Source organism: Nestor notabilis, unplaced genomic scaffold (genome assembly GCF_000696875.1).
Source record: "Nestor notabilis isolate BGI_N333 unplaced genomic scaffold, ASM69687v1 scaffold32137, whole genome shotgun sequence".
Taxonomy (NCBI): domain Eukaryota; kingdom Metazoa; phylum Chordata; class Aves; order Psittaciformes; family Psittacidae; genus Nestor; species Nestor notabilis.
This window is the reverse complement of record NW_009936560.1, coordinates 4,341-25,618: the sequence shown is the minus strand read 5'-3', so window position 1 is coordinate 25,618 and position 21,278 is coordinate 4,341. Positions and strand designations below refer to the sequence as shown.

The 21,278-nt window shown below is 38.6% G+C and overlaps 1 protein-coding gene across 1 annotated transcript in view; it reads right to left on the bottom strand.

Moving 5' to 3' along the window:
- Nucleotides 1-275: 275 nt before the first annotated feature.
- Nucleotides 276-21,278, bottom strand: part of TIPARP (TCDD-inducible poly(ADP-ribose) polymerase) — a 22,894-nt gene continuing 1,891 nt past the window's right edge. The window contains exons 2-5 of the mRNA XM_010018403.1: nt 7,880-8,048; nt 6,214-6,395; nt 2,050-2,325; nt 276-1,015 (exon numbers count right to left, since the gene is read on the bottom strand). Coding sequence (XP_010016705.1) covers nt 568-1,015; nt 2,050-2,325; nt 6,214-6,395; nt 7,880-8,048 — 1,075 coding nt within the window. The 3' untranslated portion in view covers nt 276-567. The remainder of the gene's footprint in view (nt 1,016-2,049; nt 2,326-6,213; nt 6,396-7,879; nt 8,049-21,278) is intronic.

The following is a 21,278-nucleotide window of genomic DNA, read 5'->3' as shown; positions in this document are numbered from 1 at the left end:
TTAGAGAATGATGTATTTATTTGTGATGTCCTGTTTAATAATCTGAAGTATGAGCAGGATATTAGTTTTGTAATCTCTCCCGATCTTCCTGAAATACAGTAATAAAAAATAGAAGTTGGGAGAATCTCTTTTTTAATATACTTGGGATGAAAATTATCTGGTTCTGGTATCTTAAAATGGCCACCCTTAAGATTTTGAGATCAGGGCACATGCTATTATAGCCGCTCTAATATGCACATAACAACTGAAATCGTGTACACACACACACACACACACACTTTTAAACATGAATATTTACTAACATAAATAAACAGTGTTTTATAACAAAAGGCACAGATTTTCAACTATAAACAATGGAAAAATATTTACAATTCGCACATACATAATCAAACAGCAAGTGCACAATTGGTCACTTCTGATCTCCTTTTCAGTATTTTGAGATTTAGTTTCTTCCAAGCAAGTAATTTAATCAGTTCTGCAATGTTCAAATATTTTTTCCCCACAAAAACTGCTACCAGTGCCAGATAAGAGAGTTTATTAAAATGAGTACTTCAGCAGCACAAGTTTTCAAATGGAGACAGTGTTGCTAACTTCTTCATATTGGATAATAAAATAAGGGTAGCTCTGATCATCATTAAAAATGACAAAAATCTGAGGCTCAAAGAAATTGTCCACACAAGAGTCATAGAGGTCACTGGTAATGCTGCCAGGGTTCACTGGTGGAGGTCTCCTCATGGTGTGGTTACCCACCGTATACCTTCCCGTCAGTACTTTCGCCAAGAACATGTAATGAACTCCTCTGGGTGACCTTTTGGAAAAGTTATGGGAATAGCTTGCCTTTCTGGCAAAGTAACTGCCTTGTCCAAACATGGTGGCATGCTTCCCACAGACACGCGGGTCGAAGTTGTGCTTGCAGATTCCATCCACCACATCCTGGGAGGTGCCATGGAACAAATGCCTTTCATTCATTATCCTGTCAAGCCCAGTCATTTTTTTTGACATATATTCCTTTTTCCTGGAATAGAAAATGGAAAGTCAAGATTAGTATTCACTGCAGATCTGCAAGAGAAAAGCAGTTTCCACTCCAGCTCTTGAAGTATCAGTATTATCCTCTGCAATAGTAGAGCTGCAAGAGGAGATATGAAAACATTTCCATATGGCTAGCAGAGCAGGTCTTCCACTTTCAAATAAAGCTTTTGTGTGAAATCGGTACATTTTAAAGGACCTGAGCTGATACTACAGGAGCCAGAGGTCTCCCTCCTGCATAGCAGCAAAGGCAAAGCAGCTTAAGAAATGCCTGCTTATCTTTGCCTGTATTTCACCTCAGATGCAGAAGGAAATCTTCCTCCAAGTGAAAACAAGGGCTGTGCAAGAATTAAATCCCACTACAGCTTCAGAAGAGGCCACAGCAAGGAATTATTGAAAGACAGGCTGGCTGAAGATGCTCTCAGAGCAGCAGGAACACTCTAAGAAAGTCAGTCTTTGCTCACCCAGCCCAGCCCTCAACTTCTCCTGAGATTCTGCCTTCCTTGAGAAGGAAGAGAGAATTCCCAAATCTAATTTCCCATCAGTTACGAAGTGGTCAATAGATGGTAACTTTCAGACACAGGATCTTTGGTTTGAATGGAACTGACAGACAGGATTTCATCTTTGCAAGGCCACTGCAAGGCCCTGGGTCACCATGATCTTGGGAGCCATGACACTAATGGCTATCTTCAATGTAGAGATGATTTCATGAAAACAGTGCCTCCTAATTTGGCTTGAAAATTAACCTACAGATTTTTCAGCTGGATATCCTAGACTTATTTTGAAGTTTCTGTGAAGATACATTTTACAGAGCTTATCAGTAGATAGTATATTACACCTTTTATGCAGGAAACCTCAGGATATTTTTCAGATAAAGTTGTTCAACTGAAGGTGCTCCTTTTCTTCAGCAAATCTGGAGTTTATGTATTCTACTTAGTGACCAATGTCTATTTTTCAGCCCAAATTACAGATTTTAAGGTATTTTTCCACTATGGCAAAATAATGGTATTTGCATTATCTTACCTTTTATATTTTTCCCAAAGAAACTGATTCTGCACTCTCAGTATTTTCAAAATTTTATATTTGGTCTCTGGCACAGTCTTGTGAAACAGGTTATAAATGGTTCTATAGCTTTTATCTTCCTTCAGAACAGGCACTTGGATGAAGTCCTGAGATGGATCCATACTAATCCAGGTTTCAGGATAGAAGTTTGGAGAGGTAACAGCAGTTGGAGACAAGACATGTGACAAAGCTGGTACAGCTGATGGAGAGGGTACTGGAGAGTTGCCACCCAAGGTCCTAGTTGGGGAAGGAGAAAAGGTTTGTACTTAAAACATCACAGGGGAGCTGCTAATCACATTTATTTCATCACCAACGTATCTTAAGCAATTGTTGCTTGTCAGTTCTGTAACAACTTACACATCTTTAACCGTAGACTCACAGAACGGTTGGGTTGGAAGGGACCAAGTTTGTTTATTTAGTCCTTGTTGTTTTAAACATGCCAGCTATTTCTGCTATTTTAATAAATCCTCTATCCACACAAACAAACATCAAAAACTTGACTTTCAGGGATGCTCTTCCACATAGGGAAATCTTATTGCTTGGTGGGGTTTAAAAGCCTACTATCATCATTATTTACGTTCTGGGATGGGGTTACAAACTATAGACAGGCAGAACGCTACCAAATACAATTATTCTGTATGTTAGCTATAAAGTATTCATTGTTTTAATATAGCAAATAGGATGTACAGAATTGGAAAAGATTAATAATGTGGCAACATTTAACCTAATTTCCTCAAAATACAATACAAGGAGTAGAAACATCCACTTTCTTATACAGTATGAATAATGAATAAACCCAACTAAAATAATTTTGTAGGCAAAACTTGCTGATTATGTAGGAGATGCTATGTTTTCAGTACTACCCAGTATCATGCTGAGGAAGGCTCTCATTTTCATTTGTGCAGGCCAGATGTAGATTTGCATTTGCAGTTGCTTATTTTCATGTAACAGACCAGCCCCTGCTCTTGGGAGTGCTGCCAGGTAAGAAGTCAGGAAAGGGTGAAGGAGAAAAGCAGCAGCATGGATGCCAGAAAAAGAACAGACACTAGTAAAATCCAGTTAAGGACATTGACTGTGGTGGGGCAAGACTTTGTTCTTAACAAATATGTGCACCTCTGTGGAGCTTTTTCATACTCTTGAAGCTGCTAAATTCAGATAAGGAGTGTGATATTTGTGGCTTATGTTCACCTGATTATAATCCGAACAAACAAGCCTTACTCATCTGAATAATCCTTACTTATTGGAGTTCTCCCACTTACGTCAATGCAAATACTTTGAACATGTAAAGCTTGCATGTTCAGACTCCGATTTTCACACTTCAAATGCACAGCTCTTCAGCTCCTGCAAGCTGATGAGGTTCCCCTTCAGTTGCAAAAATACATGGAACTACCAAAACTTCACCAGATGAGTATTTTACCAAAATATTTTAATAGGAAATGCTGCCATGACTCCAGGCCCAACCCACAGTGAATGCAAATGGGAATGGTGCACTTGGAAGAAGGCAGCTCTTGTTAGGACAGCCTATGAAGTCACAGGTACCCACTATCTGTCTGGAAAGACACAAGGTATCTCTTGTCTCTAAATCCCACAGATGATCCTAAATTAGAATCCATTAAAGTTTAATGAACAATAAAGTTCATAAAATTTCTAGGTCACTTGTGTTCTGATAAGATAAAACTGCCAAAACATAAGGTGAAACGTGCTCTGACTAGGAGGAAATGGGGAAAGTAAATCCTTTGCATATTCCTCTTGGGGAAGCTGAGGTTTGACAACATCCAAGGACAAATCCTGCCTTCCTGAGTATAGGCAACTGGATTTTACACACAGGAACAATAGGGAAACTCAATTCCCTAAAAAGAAAGTTTCCTGGAGAACAAACAAACTCTCAAAACTTTGCTAAAGTCAAAGCTTTTTTCTCCAGAGTGACTCTTCAGGAATCAATCTTCTTTTGTTCAGGCATGATGCTGCCTGAAAAGACACAGAACCGTGACTTCTGCACCCAGCCAACCTGTCCTCCAGGTACACCGAAACACAGTAACAGCAGTTTCTGATTGTCCCTGCTCATTAGCCTGCTTTTCTCTGCAGAGCCAACATAATTATCTAGATAAACAAGAATGCTACTGCTATTAACATCTTACCTACAGAAATGTCAATTAAGGTTGCCTTTCAGTACATTTAAAGCTAGTGCTATATAAGCATTAAAGAACTGTATGTGATTTTTTTGGTAGGACCCATAATTTAATGTGATTTTCTGATTGCAGCTTGAGCTTTTCAAATCTAGAAAAAATGTTTGGAGAAAAAAAGTCTATTTTTAAACTGATACATTTGATTTGGATCAGACAGACAGTAAACTGTAACAGCACTCACTGTTCAGAGCAGACATACTTTTTAAAGAAGTGTTCATGTGGCTTTCACCTGCTGTTCAAAGCTAAAAAGATTTGCATGGATTTGATTCAACTCAGAATTCTTCTGTTTATTAATAGTTTAACAGAAACTCAAACAATGATTTTTCTAAGAATGATTATTAAGATAGAAGTCTGCAATATGACAGTGTGCATTTAATATATTTTTTTCCTCCTAAAGTCAGTGGGTAAAAAATATTACTGTAGAACCTCATTCACTCACACATGGACTGGAAGATCAGTCACAGAAAACAGTAGATTATGGATTAATGAGTAAGATATCAAGCACAACAAAAATACTGCAATCTTTGGTGTACTTTGCTAATTTCCTCTGACTAGTGTAAACTATTTATAAACATTTATCATACAAGGGAAGCCATTAAAAAGTTAACATTTGTCACCCAATTCTCACAGTTTATATTCAATAATTCTTTCCTAATTTTGTAACAGATTTAAGCAGGTTGGAGGGGAGGGAAATAAAAAAATCTTTGTGATAAGTGGAGGCAAATACTGACTTCTTACAGATAGCTCTCATAAATATTTAAAATACTCTTTTGTTCCTTACTAAGAATCAGCAGATTTTCAATGAAGCATTACAAGGTCTTTAGATAAAGAAAATAAAAATGAGGTTTACTACAGAACAACAGAAATTTCAGGGTTTATTTTATAGATTGGGTAGCTGGCATGAATAATTATAGTCAAGCCCCTGTGAGCGTAACACTCAAGGGTCCACTAAGATTTGAGGGAATTTTATAATTCTAGCATATCCCAAAATTATAAAGTTACACTGTAGTAAAATAGTCACTGCTAGCAAAACATCAGGAGAATACCTGAAATCCTTATTTTTCATCATGATGAAAATCTGAAATGGTATAACTAGAAAGTCCACACAGTCTCTTTACCTGCATCCTCCCAGTATCTTTTCAATGATTTTGGGTTTCCTTCCTGTAAAACTGTATCTAAAAATTTTTCTAACAATCACGTTTTGAGGCTCTGACCAAATTCTCTTCACCTCACACTTAGATGCAGTAACGACTCTGCACGCTAATGAGCATTCTAGCCCTACTGCAGCAGTTAAAGCATCTTTGATTGGCCCAGCATGCTAAGCGGACAGTCAGACTAATGACTTCCACCCCTTTGCTAACACCGCAATAGGTTGCTAACTACTGAACTCTGACAACAATGTTTCCAACTGTGATGGTGAGATCACAAAAGTGGCATTTTTATGAGTTGTAATCAAAAATGACTACACTGCAACACTTCCCTCATTCTGCCTTTCATGGACAAGCACGTTAACCCCCAGTTGAGATGACCATAAAAACAAGGCATGTTTTAACTGTGCTTGAAATTTATAATATGTTGTTGAATGCTCATCTTTATGGGACCTATAACTGTTAGCTCGCTATAGCCAGTGAGATGCCTAAAGCTGAACAGTCCTTTGGCAAAGTTTAAGTACGTCTGTGCTTCTGATGTTCTCAGATCCACAAGGTACATCATAACCTTTAAATAACAAATACAGCCTAGCAGTAAGGAGTTCCTCGGATAGTGTTTATCTTGAGAAGCGGCAAGCGAGAGCTGCCAATATGACTGAGAATTTTTATTATTGCTTCCGATTTTTCTACCCAATGATGCCTATTTCCTCATCACATCTTAAGGAATACAGTTCTCGTGGACACACCAACATGGAAAACAAATGCAGTTTCCATTTTGCTGGGATACGTACTGTAAAAATGGCATCAGCACAATGCATGAGCGAAGAAGGGGTCTCCTCTTGATTTCTCTTCTGAAACACGCATTTTGCTGGAATCCATCTTTGATGTTTAAGATATACTGATTATGCCAAGTAACAAACCGAACCTCTTTCAGACCGCGGCAGCTGGCTTCTTCTATCAATCTTACAACAGGCTGTTACAAGAAATAAAGAAAACAAAAACATACACATGATAAATTACGCGTTCAAAATGTAATATGCTTGCCAAGACCTCAGCGAATCCCTCTCTCTACTCCCTTCCTCTCTCCTCTCTCTCCCCTTGTGCTCTGAGGCACAAGTATATTTGGACTGCTGAAAAATGTCCTATTACGTGTTTGCAAGATGTGCCAACAAGGCAGGTTTCACAACTTTTCTATGTAATTGGTGCTGGTGCTGTCGTATTTTTACATGTCAAATGTTATTCCCAGTATCTAACCTAAAACTCCCTTACCATAAATCACCTACTTTTTGTCTTCGCGAAAAGCAGAAGTCTGCTGTAGAATGATATTTTATGTATTAATATATTCTCTTTCTTCTTTCTTTTCTATGCTAGAGAAACCCACTTCTTTTAACTTCTCCTCACAGGTCAAACATCCTAAACTTCTTGTTATTTTTGGTGCTTTCTTCCAGACTCTCTCCAGTGGTTTTTTTGCATTTGCAAAGCCCTAAATTGCATATAGTGCTCTGCCTTAAGCTTATAAAGTCAGCATGATGCATGAAACAGGTGAATGTGATCTAGGTTACACTGCCAAAATTATGAGACACTGGTAAGGTTTTATTCAAAATATTATGCACAACTCTGGCCAGCCAAAGATGAGTTCTTAACTACAACAAGTATTTAAAAGTCTTACTGGAGATCTTACTTGAATGAAGTGAATAGAAGTATTCTGGGTTTGGTTTGGTTAGGTTTTGGCTAGCACAATACCGTTTGACAGTGGATGTGGTTTCTGCGTCCATAATTGGGGTTAACGAGTTGAAAGAGAGACGGCCTACTTACAACCTGAAACGGAAAACTGTGGCTGTTAAAATCCAGTGGGCAGCGGTGACACTAGAACAAGTGTCCATAAACCATCAGCGGATAGATTTAAACTAGACATGTAGGAAAAGGCCCCTAAGGAGCAGGGGCATTTGTGGCCCATCCAGCTGCAGCAGTGTACAGTGCAGCCAATGAGACAGCAGGGGGCTGGATCCAGTGATTCTGGAGGCCTATGTCCTGCATTGCAGTATTTCTGGGGACAGGTAAATAAATTAAAAACTGCATAGCTGAATGACAGTTGAGTTAAAAAGGCTGCAGAGAGCTGTCCCCCCTGTCTTAAAACCAGATTTCTAGGGATTAGAAAGGCCATTCTTGGTACTGACATGTCCAGTTTGCTCTCAAATTTGACAATTTGGTCAGCCTCTGTGTCTCCGATGTTTTCATGCGTAATTCAAGCTGCAGTCCAGCAGAGCAGAATTCTCCTTTTACTGCTTTTTCAGTTCAATATTGACCTTCTTGATTTTGTTCCTCAACAATAACTCCTAAGTAACTTTCCTGAATGTTCAAAGAGGAAACAGACTAAAAATGTACAAAAATAGTATATACTGTACATAAGAGTTTTGGTTACAATCCAAAAGCAGGATTCTCAAATATGTTAAATACCTCTGAGTATTCTCTCCAGCCAAAGTGGTCCCTGCAGAAGTATTTCCAGACTGTGTAGGAGCTGGAGCTGGAGCTGGGGCAGGAAGGTGTGGACAGCCGCCGCATTTGATCAAACTCAACAGTTTCGTATAATTTCATAATATTCAAATCCACCCAAAACTCATGTCCCCTGGAAAGAACAAGAAAAACAGAATTCTCACTTTCTGTAATCCATTAAAAAGATATTTCAGAGGTAGTAAAAGAGCCAGTCAGAACTATAATTGGCATGGCCCTCTTCAGAGATACCCTGAATCTGGCTGTGCTTGGGTCACATGAGGCTGTGAACATGAGGATGTCCCACAAGCTTGAAGTGGGCACAACACAGAGACAAGCTAATTGAGGACACTGAAGAGCAATGAAGGCAAAGTAACTCTTCAAATGTCTCCAGGGACAATGGTAGAAAAAACATGGCCTTCAGCACAGGAAGACATAAAACCAAACCCAGCAGTATTCCTAGACCAGTGGTATTTATTCAGTATGCATGAACAGTACAAAAATCAATATACATATCCTTGACATTTTGAGCACAGCTAAGTAAATACATCACACAACCGTATTTGATGAAGCAGCCACATACTATTCAAAAGGTTATTCTTGTGAAAGTTAGTGCTTCAGGGAAGAAAAGAAAATGTAAATTGCTCCAGGTGAGGAGCATCTGCTGCCAATCCACCAGAGAGTTTTAATATCTTTCATCACGTGCTGCAGAAGAGAACTACCATAATATGAAAAGGAAACATGATTTCACAATTATGGAGCCTACACTGAGGAATACTGGTTTTTTTTTTTTTTTTTTTTTTTGAGTAGCTATATTGCAGCTACAAAAAATCAACACCAGTATGCAACTTCATTGACTGGTGCTTCCAAAAGAACCTAACAACAATAGAATGCTACAAATTAAGAACCAGAGTATACCCATAAAGGGTAAAGTCTTAGATAAACTAAGGGCAAAAATAAAAGGGCACTTCCTCTACACTTCACAGAGTCATGTTTAACAGTGACTGTAGAATGCCTCAGCAAACAGTTTCTAAAGCTGTTTCGTTAGTCAGTGTTAAGAGAAAGACATCAAATGAAAGAACAGTCTCAAGTAAAACACAGAGTTCTACAGCTCTGCTGATTGTTAGACAATCACTGGTTTATTAGCAATCAAAATCTGATGAAATTCATAGAAATTGGAAGAAATGACACTAATATTCATTCCCTACAGAAATCGGGGTTTTTTTTAACTGGGATTAACATATTTCCAAAATAATGCTGTTTACATAATTAGGTTTTGACTTTTATAATCTCTTTGCAAGTTGTCATCTTACTGGTATTCATTAACAGTTACTAATCTTTGGCAATTGGAAATGCAGCTTTTGGGACTATATAAAATATTTTCTTTGAATTCTTAACAGTAAACATAAACCAAGCTGATACTTTAAATCTACAGTTTATTTTTAAAATATTGGCACATTAATACCACAGAGATCAAGTACTGTGTATGAAATTTGCCACATCAAGTGACAGCTATTCTCAACATCTATATGATTTGATGAATGCAGAGTTGCTTGAGAATGGCTGCAATTTTGCTAGCTATTTCACACTCTTACTGGTACGTTGCTGAGGGGGTTTATTACACTACTTCCACAGAAAACTACTGAAGAGTTCCCACTTTAAAAAATTATGATCAGCTGGAAGGATCCTTCAGTCCTCAACAGGAGGTACAGGTGCATAGCTGTTCTTGGTGTTCATCATCATCAATTAATTGCATTTGGGTCTGTGAAGTGCTAAGCCCAGTTTGAAGTATTAAGCGCTTTCCTGACACAGACAAAAGGACAACATGTCTCTTTCTATGGGTTCACAATCAGGCAATCTGATCCACTGCTGTTTGGGTAAATTTAGATTGCTCTGTTTTCAATAAGCATTCATGTAAGACTTAAAGATATAGAATAGTCCCAAAAGTCAAATCAGATGTCTTAAAAATGCAAGTCCATGAGCTACTTTTAAAATTCTTTGGACACAGAGGTCATTCTTTTTGCAGCTCCCCCAGCACCTCAGACCAAGGCCCCCCAGCACGGGTTTTGTCTGACTCATTTCAGGGACGATTCACTCTGTGGTTGCCTGTCCCCTCCACAGCAGACCTGCCCGCAGGAGCAACGGCTCCAGCCAGCCTTCTTCCCCTTTACGCTGAGAACTCCTACCTAAAAGGAACACCTTCCCGGTTCCCTGCACGTGATTCTCTAAAAACTGTCACAGAACCACACTAATTAAGACAAAAATTTTGTCAAGATGACACTATCACACCAAATCCATTAGAGACTTAACAGTGTGTTCCCTACTCGTGTCAATGACATACAAAATCATTACACTTAAACTATGGGTATAGGAGGAAACCAGCTATTCTGCATAGGTGCATTCTAATAACCTGTGTCTTCCCATCCAAGCTGCATCCCACTGCAAGATGTTTGATACACTAATTAAAGCTGGCATTCCACAGCCCACTGCATCAGAAGCTAGTGCACAGGCACCCACACAACTCAAGAAAACACATATAACAGCAGCACGACAAGACAAGCGTCAGATACAAGTGATACAGCACAGATGTAGTCAGAAGGAAAAGTAGCACTAAGCAAAATAAATGACCAGTACAAAGGGACTGAAAGTAAACATAAGGCTTTAAAAAAAACCACCACCCCACCCCCCGTTTCTGGAGTGAAAAAATCTAGTAACAGATCACCCCACCTTCCTCGCATGCAGTCATTTTGTTCCATAAAAGCTACAGTCTACTTTATTTGAAAACAGTGTGTGAAATCATGAGGAAATCATCTGTCTGAAATATCAAGCGGTATTATTGTTTATAGTATTTGCAGGCAGCACCACAAGCATGATTTTTTGAGTGAATTTCATCATGAATATATTTTTAATGCTCCTTTAGGGCCATTTGCTTTTTCTTCTCAAAACACTGTCTTACAGTTCTGAATCCCAGTGCCTAACAAAGCTGTCATTTTTGAGAAAAGCACGTTTAACAATTGATATTATTTATATTATCCTTTCGGAGTGAGGAGTTTGACTCACTGTTCTGAGGTTATGTTGCACTGACAAATCCAAGCCCTGAATCAAGACCCCTAGATACTGTGCTGCACATTGTATGAAACAAATACCCACAAAGCTATTTCTCAGTACCGAACCTCATAATTTGAGCATTCATTCTCACTTCCATCTCTTTTCAAGTCAAATACCATAACACAGTTCTCCCTACTCCAAAGATCTGTGACCTCCAAGAAAGTGCAACAAAATAGAAAATCTTTTCTTCATGAGTATATTATCTTCTTCTCAAGGTGGTAAACCCCAGAGGATTATTTAATTTTATTATAACTCTGTATGTTGCATGTGGTAGTGTGAAAACTGGTAATGAAAAAATGTTTGCAGTAGTTCTATGCCAATGCAGTGTAAATCAAAGAGAATCTGAAAACCAACCTACATTATAACCATGATAAAGATTATCCACTAGCACACTGAACTCTTTTAAAAGTAATAACATACTGGTTAATATCCTAAAAAGTTAAAGGTTAAATTTTGAAGACTGGAAAGCAAATTCCACAGGCTCTTGAAACACGGCTGGCTTCCAATAACATGACTTGGGTATTTCTAATATGGGCTTAACTGTGCTAAAATACGGTCTCCAACAGACACACAGCTCCGCAGCAAAGCAAGGAGAATCAAAGTAATGCAATGGGAGGGACCCCGTATAAGGAAAAACTCTTTCTGAGATGAACACAGTATCAGTCTGCGTTTCCTCATGCTTTTAATGTAGAACAAGCACATCTTCAGGATGACCTCCTAAAATTCTGGGTTCAGAGTGCATATGCAAAAAAGGGCATTTGCATGCAGACATGTTCTAACTGCAGAACAGGTGGGGAACTAATACGGCTTTCTTCTAATAGTGCTGTAACAACATGAAAACTTCACATACAATTACAGTACAATAAATTGCAATTTTTTTTCTTCAACAAACAAAATCTGTGCACAGCTAGTGTGCATCTACGTATCTTCTAAGACTCTGTTTAAGATTTATAAAGCTGGCAGCTTAATAACAGCTTACCATGAAAACAGTTTCTCTGAAGGCTAAATATTTTTCTGCAAAAGCTGTATAGAATGTGCCAAACTGTTTCTCAGTACTGAAAAATGTAATAATTGTAATGTCTGCTGTTTGGAATTTTTTACATTTTTGTAGCTCATTGGTTCTACCTCTTCAGATTCCCCTCCCTTGTAAGCAAACTGAGGAAGACAGGATGGTCATCGCTCTGTGATTTATGTTGACAATTCACTGAAAGAACAACCCAGGCATCAAGACCTGAAACAGGTGATTACCACCCCTTCAAATATTCTTTTTGAAAGCCTATGTACGATACCACACATTACATGTTCTTGTTTTCCCATTCTTAAATAGAACTGCTCAGTCTGTTTGTGAAGGTCACAGCGTTCCTCAGTGACCGACCTTTTGGAGCGTGCCTGTGACACAGAGAGCAGAGCATTGCTTCCAAAGCTCCCACGCACCTAGTGCTGGCTTTCAGCTTGGTTAATACAAATCCATCACTCTTCAATTAAAGATAGGGACACTGGCTCTGTGCAGTTGTTATCTGGGTTTACTATAAGTTTCTCTCAGAATAAGAAGTGCAGATCAGAAGCCAAAAAATCAATCTCTGTTTCTTGAAGAAAAAAAATGTGGTCGAGGTATTTCTTGGTATCATATCCTCTATCCATCCCCCTTAGCTGTGAACAAGAAAAGCTTTAGCTATTTAAGGATGAGTAGTAGAATTTTCCTGAAACTCAAACTTCTGTTGAATTAGGGATGCTTTAAAAATGGTATTTCTATTTTTCAAGTTGGTAGCAGTTTACAACACTACTTCCCATTAACAGAAGATTAAGTGATCAAAATATCTACACAACAGGTTTTTATTTCTTTCCCTGAATAGTATCTTAGAATCACAAAATGGTTTGGGTTGGAAGGGACCTTAAAGATCATCTAGTTCCAAACCCCCTGCCATGGGCAGGGACACTTTCCACTAGACCAGGTTACTAAAAGACCCATCCAACCTGGCCTTGAACACTGCCAGGGATGAGGCAGCCACAGCTTCTGTGGGCAACCCACGCCAGTGCCTCACCACCCTCACAGGGAAGAATTTCTTCCTAATAGTATTTTAACTAAAAATGTTCAAACTCCACATTTTCTACCTAATAGTAAATTATTCGGAATAACACTGCATTATTTTATACAGCTGAAAATTTTAGACAAATGCATTTATTTAAGTGACTGCATCTGAAAAACACACTATATACCCAAAAACCTATCTCATTCTCCTCCCCCCATTATAACACTGTGAATATGGAAAGATACTCTTTCACAAAACCCCTTGATTCACATAAATATATATTACTCCAATGCTTGTTTACATTCTTTAACTGTGTATTTCTCTATTCAGAAGTATTAACTTTTTCAAATTGTAACATTCACTAGCTTTTAAGCTCCGAAATCCTAGAGCAAAGTTGTTTAATAATAGGTCTTCAGTTAAAGCACTTCCTCTGTATATTAAAAAGTATATAACCAGCTTACATAATGCAAAGCCATAGCAAAAAATTGTGATAGCAGCAAGTGGTTGTGTGATTACATTCCTGGCTTCAGCTTTAGGACACCAGTGGTGAAAGCAAATGTGACAACTGTACCTCTGAACTGTTTGAGGCCTTAATACAAGTAAAAGACCCCAAATTTAGAGTTCAAGAACAGTAAGAATGCGAGATGCTCAAGGTAATGTCTGATACGTTCTTTAGCATAAAATAATTTTATCTTCACACAGTATAATGATTTATTACTTCTGAGATACAGTGTACACTATCTAAAGTAAAGGGTATCTTCTATAATGTACAGACTATTGATAACATATAGATTAGGAGAGAGGAAAACCAACAATAAACCAAGCACACATCACCTTGTTTTGTGCCCTGAAGGGAGCATGAAAGAACACGTAGCACATCTCACACACGTGATTGCACAACTATCTGCACCTTCGGGAGATGCTCCCATGTAATGGTGATGAAACATTCAGGTGCTGTGACGATGACAGTGGCAGAACAAATATACATGAACCCAACAACTAAAACCCTTTCTTGTGCACAGGGGTGAAACAGGCCCCTCCCAACACTTCCTCTTCACCATCTCCAAAAGATGAGCTCCATGAAAGGGGTCTATTGCTCTTTATGCTTTCCTTGGGCAGTTTATGTAAAGGAAAAGGAGAGTTTTGTAGCTAACATGATAAAAGAAAAAAAAAAAATCTACTGTTTTTTACTGGTGGACTTTTAAGTCTCTATCTGAAATATCAGCCTAGAGAAGGTGGGAAGGAGATTAGAAAGGCTAAATGTTTGTCAGACATTTGGGAAAGCAGGAAATGTACTTCAAATACCTTGGTGGGGCAAAGTGTTACTCCCAGTACCTCTTTGCAAATGCAACAGCCTTCTGTACAGCTTGAAACCAGTAATAAAAATAATGCTGTTTTTTTCTACAGAAAAAAAAAAATATGCCCCTCTGCAAACACCACAACTTTGCCTCATCTTGCTTCTGAGGTAGAAAATCACTATCCCCATTTTTCCCTGGGAAAGACAGATACACAGAGAGACTAAAATAGCTTCCCCCAAGTCCCACAGAGAATCTGCAACAGAGGTGGGAACAAAGATTACTTAAGAACTTCACCGACTAACCAAATAAAGGTCTATAAAACATCTGCACTGAAAGAATAAATACATTGAAAACTCTTAAGAACACGTCACACAAACCCAGATCTGGTGCTGTACAACAGTGTAGATAAAAATAAAAACTCCACATGTGTTTTCAAAGCAGAACCTGGTTCCTCAACTTTTTCTCTGCACCTTAACTATAAGGAGTAACACAAAGACATAATCTCTTCAAGACACTGAAATGAGAAGGTACATCAACTACAAAGTTACAACACTGAAGTCTTTTTTCTGCTAAAATAAGAGTATTTGGGCTTGCTCTTCCTTGCATCCTTCTGAGGAACTTCAGCCTAATGCGTGCATCGTCTGTGCTCTTTCCGTTCAATATGACACATGTTCACTAGATGTTATGTACGAATAGATGACAAGGAGAAATATTTTTGTAAGTGCTATGAAAATACGTGTGGTTTCAAACTCTTCTGCTAAGTTCAGTTACATGTCATGAGTCCTACCACAAATAGGGTTCAGAAAAAACAGAAACCTAGTGATCAACAAAGGTCTGTACAGGAAATGAAACTTGGTTCCCATCAGAACAGCTGTGACACGAATCAAGACTGAGAGTTAAACACCACTCAGATGATGAAACTGTTGATTTTCTCTCTATGACTAAACCAGTTCCTGTCTGCAACAGCAACAAGCTGAAAACCACTCAGGGGAACAAATTAACTTAAAAGATTTAAACAGGTACAAAAACCTTCTGTACATACGTTGGAAAGACAAAATGAACTCAGTTACTGTAGCAGGTATGTCTGGCATCTACACTTTCTGGTGACCCAAAATGAGCAATATTTAATCTTATTTGCAGCAAACAGTTTTTTGAAGTTGCAGGCTGTAGTCCAGTTTTGGGTGAGGGATCCTCCAAGTATATTGTCTTTATGAGGTCTTTCTTCTTAAGCAAAGTACTGAAATAGGAACATCGGATCTTAGACAACAGCAGCCAAAATTTGCTCACATTAAACCAATCCCAGTTCCATAAGAAGTAATAGTAAGCAAGAGCTCAGGTAACACTCATGAAGGGACATTCATAAACGAACTCTTCACAATGCAGGAATAAAAATGCAGCCAAATCCTAGTTACTGCCATAGGGAGCATGAAAGGAGCTAGGAACTTCCCTCACAGAAGCAATACTTTACATGAGGGCAAGAACAAAAACAAGCTACTAAACATGATCCTGCGGTCTTGATCTTATCAGTATCTCATCATTCTTAAACTGAACAGAGGGGCAGCAGGTGACAGAGCAGGAAATTAGTTTCATATTCTACTTAATTTACTCCCTCATCATGTCACACTGCTTCTCTCTGCTGTGACCGTAAGCCATGCAGGTGGTGGTCAACAAGACAGACTCAGAAAAGAGAAAGGTGCTACAGAAAGATCTACCTTTACACTTAACAGGCTCCATCATCAGAGAAAAGGAAAAAATCTACCAATATAGCAGTAGCTTTACTGCTTTCCCTATATTTTTTTAAAAGCTGGAAAGGCAGGCTTTCCCTGCCTTACTATTGGTGACTGGGGGTACCTGAAAATCTTCTGTGATTTTCACAGTGAAAGGGTCTTGCCTGACTTGTGTGTTTGTAAATCTGAAACTACTACTGGTGTATTGGTCCAGATATACATACAGCTTAAATGAAAGCCTAGCTCCAGATCTTTCCTGGTGGGGGGAAAGGGACAGGGAGGGCAAGGAATCAAGCTCTTTCTCACACACCAAGATACCATCCCCTGGATCGGGAAGACATTGAGGAATGACTGCTGGAAGGTAACACTCTGCTGAGAAGTATGTTTGTCCCACTAAGAAATCCACTATTGGCCACTTTTGAACAGGAGGTACGGGGTAAAAGTGGTCCTTTGGTGTGAAGTGCTGCTAAGTTCTAAAAATCTGTAGCAAAGAGGATGTCAAACCCATTCAAATCTTCCAAGTATTACTGCATGCACTGTATTTCATAATTCAAACCTAAGTTACATCTTCCATTTGCAGTAAAGGATAAACATGGATGTCCTTGTCTGAGAGAGACTGCTGGTTTCAAAGGTCTCCTACCTGCACCTGATGAGGATACATTTTGCAGAGTTTTGTTTGTTAACTTATATTTCTGTATCAGCAGATGTTCTAGAGACAGCACAAGCCGAGCTCTGAGTAGCAACGGAGTTGATAAAAGAAAGGGTTTTCAGGTCACAGGAAAGGCATTCGCTTTCACAAAGCTGTAAAATGAACACTTTCTCCAGCACTTAGATGGAACCTCATTTTCAAAGCCGCATTTTTCACAAATGTTTTGCACAGACAGGCCTGGGTATTTTTTGGTCATGTTTTGTTTGTGGATTGTTTTCTTGTTGTTGGGGGGCAGTTTGGGTGGTTGGTTTGCTTGGTTTTTTTTAGAATTCTATCCAATCTCAGGGCTTAAAATACCTCTGAAATTTACAATAAATACTGAAACTGCATCAGTTTCACCAATGCATTACAAAAGATGATCATACACAAGTCTAACATTGACTAGTGATCATCAAGTCTGGTTGTTCTGATTTCTGAATGTTTCATCTAACATTGCATGTCACATCCTCCCCATCCAGCTTCCTAAAACTGAACTCCTAGATACACTTAACTACAAGTATAAAATTTTGCAATTATTACACAGCTCAAATCCCTACTGATTTCAGCAAATACCTGTACCAACTAGGAAGGAACTTCACGATCACTGTTCCTACTAAGGAAATAGTTTTAACAGACTCTTTCTGTTCCTCATCCTTACTGAAATGGACAGGCAGACAATGTGACAACCGTGTGCCTGCTGGATTACCTGTAAGCAACTCTCCCGAGCAATCTGTTTCACCAAGTATAAATCTTTGTTTCAGAAAGGACTGTTTTATTACTGTAAGTACACAGGGAACAGACTGACCTCAACCTGAAGGCAGGTGACAGCTGTTTTCAAAACTGTTATCTGTTTATTGACGTGAAACAAGAAAAGGGATACAGGAGCAACTGCTGATTCCCACGGCAGCTCAACATAACGCTTCTAACTTCCCTAGATTTGTATAGCTAGAAGCCAATTAGTTTTATTTCATATGTAAGTGATACTATAAAGTGGAGCCAAGAAGAATTCATTGAACCATACTATTAAAAAGCACACGGCAAACACTTCTAAAATCACTTTACATGCTTTTTTTATTTAGAGTCTTTGTCTTGTATTTAATTCCTTGCTAGAAGCAAAGAAGCTCAAAACCATTCAGCTGTGTATATTCAAGAAACACCACACACAAAATCAGCAGGCACAGTGAATTTCAGCTGTTTTCTCATCTCCAGTGTTATCAATAACACACAAGTTATCTTGTACACTGTGGCAGCTGTGCAGATCAGAAAGATAACTTCCTAAATTTAACTACTCAATCAGTCAGATAACCTGCAGAAGTCCCTGAATAGCTGAAATGCTTCCACTATGCTTTGTAAAATTTTAAAATCATAGAAGCATATTCAAACCACATCAGAGAATCAAGGTATTCCATGAACACAAGAATGAAGGAACACTACTTCCCTGTACATTTATTTTTGTCCTTACTGTTCCTTTCCAAGTCCCATTGATAATCCTACTGGGGAACACACAATATTTACTCCGACTTCATCCAAGAACTATGCATGTATACTGAGTAATTAGTCAACTGCTCCCAGGCAGAATAAGCACCACCTGCTTTTCCCTGACTGGAGCCATTTCATTTGGCCTTTCTCTTCTAGTAGCTAGAAGGAGCCATTTCATAAAACTTACAGAAATAATAATAATAATAACAACCAACAACAAAGAAATCAAAGCAACTATGAGAAGCTGTTGTTTCATTGACTTGGGAGATGCTGCTGTACACATAGTTGAACAGACGCTGCAGTTCCCGTGGCACACAGGGATGTCTCTTTGCCAAGAGAAGGGGTGGAATTTTCAGCCAAAGCAGGAGAACTGATGGGTCAGGAACCGCAGAGATGTTTTAAATAAATCCTTGTATAATCAGTAATGATGTTGCTTATTTTGAAAAGCAACACATGCATGATCAGACAGGTGCGTGTGGGGAAAACCTGTTCAGTTCTGCAGCCAAGTATTTCCCCTTATTAAAGAGCATCTTAAAATATCCCAGCTTGGGTACTCTCATGCTGGAAAGCAGTACTTGGCATTGTTCTCTCCAATACTTAGCTGCAAGCTGGAACTTTTCCAGGGCCTCTCGTCACATGTATGAGGAAAACTGAGAGCTTCTAAGTACTTTAACCTGTTTAAATTCATATCCCCCACTTGTTTAGATAGTTTAGTATTTGGGTCTAAGTACTTGATAGACTTCAGAAAGCAAAAATATAAACAATTTATTACAGTTTTATATTCAGTTTGAGGCCAAACTGCAACAAAAATCTCAGGCAGTCATATTACAAAGTAAGTAGACAAGATTCAGCACTTCTACTTTAAGATCATGTTCGCTGAGGTGAAAGGTTGTTTCAATGTTGTTTTCTTACATTACCTCAATAACATTAAGATGAAGAAAGATTTTCATAAATAGCTACTTGAAGAACATCATATTTGAATTTAGAGCTTATTCTCTAATTGAGCCAGTAAGCCCAACACTTTCTTGAACAGCCCAACTTTCTTGGAGCAGCACACAATGGCAATGCTACGCATGCAGTCTGTAAGCATTACTTACTGTGCCATATAAACTATGTTTAAAGCAAAGGAGAATGAACAGCTACCACCCAATGGTTGTCAGGCTGGCTTCCGCACAGCCTTTCTTGGACATGCAAACTGCTGAACAGACATTTCCTTGTTGTACGCAATCTGTATAGATAGGCCTGTAAAGCTTGTCTGACCACAAGAGATTAATAGCTTTGGCCAAATAATGCGGTAACCATGTGAACGATGAGCTGTTCTAGCATGTTTGCAGCCTCTCAGCAAGGTTCAACACGCTGCTATCTGCATCTTGTTGCCAGGAAACACAACATCGCCCAGGAACATAAGGGAAGCCAGGTTGCAGTGACCACCCGTGAACTCCAGCAAGAGTCACACTGAGTCCACGTAGTCCACACATAAAGGTTTAGCAGGTTCTTCTGACACAAGATGATGTTGCATACAAAGAAACTGACAAGGATACACAGTAAAACATTTGCCCCCACTTCAAAATCTAGCTTAGAACAATGTTAAAACTAGGTTTTAAGGCCCATAATATTCAGTGCTTGAAATCAGAAGCTCTAGTCTTAAGAGGAAGTTTCATTCCTTAATTCTCACTGATACTTACCACCAAACATGAAGCTCTTCCAAGGGATGAAATACATGGAAGAGCTACAGAAACTGTCAATTTGTAATTCCATGGTAAGTGGATATTATAAATTTACAAGTTACCCAACCTTGCACTGGGGCATGATTTTGCAGCAGTGACTGAAGCAAAGATCTTCACATCATCTTTTAAGAGAAGGAACAGTAAAAGCTATAGAATTAGCAGCTCAAAACAGAAAATTAAAAAATACTGATGTTTCAAGTAATTATTAGTCTCAGTAGACTGTATTTACTTAAAGAAAGGGGTTAGACAGACACTAACTGGATAGCCAGTTCAACTCAACAAGATGAAGTCTAGTTTGTATTCAAAGAATCTGCCTTCACTTTGACAGCGGAGTTTCACACCGACTGCAGCACACCTGGCTTTTCTGAGATCATCTCTGACTTCATTCACAGTAACAGAATGTCATGTGTCTGCCAACACACCCACTGAGTTTATTCCCGAACAGGTCAGTCAGACAGAAACTCTGTGTACCAAGAGACCAAAATACCCACCAGACTGGAAACCTGCAAAGTAAGTGTAAAGGCAGAAAACACTATTCAGCCAATTTTACAGGTTGGAGATGATTAAGCAATTATGAAGTTTTTTCTTTTTTTTTTTAATTAATTTTTCTTAACTCTGTCATTTAGAACATGTAGCTCACGTGTAGTGATGGATTCTGTGACACAGGCTTAAAAAAGAAAACGTTTTGCTCATTTGCAGAGAACTCAAATTTAAATTATTTGCATAGGCTTATCTTATTTCTGTATTTGCTGTTCTGTTTTCAGAAATGATTTTAAATACTTGGAAAAAATGGAAGTTTCTCTGTCTTAAAATACAGCAAATTTTATCTGCTATGCAGTTACAAGTTTGTCAGGGGGGTTGGGTTTGTTTTTTTTGGTGTGTAGGTTTGGTTTTGTTTGTTTGTTTGGTTTTGTTTGTTTGTTTTTTTTTAAATAGGCCAACATTTCTTCAAGACAATTCTGTTCTTATTTTCTACTTCGCTTTCATTTTCAGTGAAAGTGGTATTGCCTTCAGGAAAAAGGATGAATCCATAGGCTCATGGAGCCCAAGTTTTAGTGCCTAATCCAACATCCAGTTAGGTGACAGTAATGACTCACAGTGATTTTAAGCATTAGACTGAGTCTCTGGTGCCTAATGAGAAGTCTCAGCCTAGTAAATGAAAATTTAAACACTTAGGAAGAAGTGCTGTACTTATTCAGGAAGTGCAAAGAAGTAGAGGCAGTGAGAACAAATCCACAAGGACTCAGATGGCAAATACAGTCTTTACTACACAACTACAGAAGCATCGCTTTGAACTTACTATGGCTGG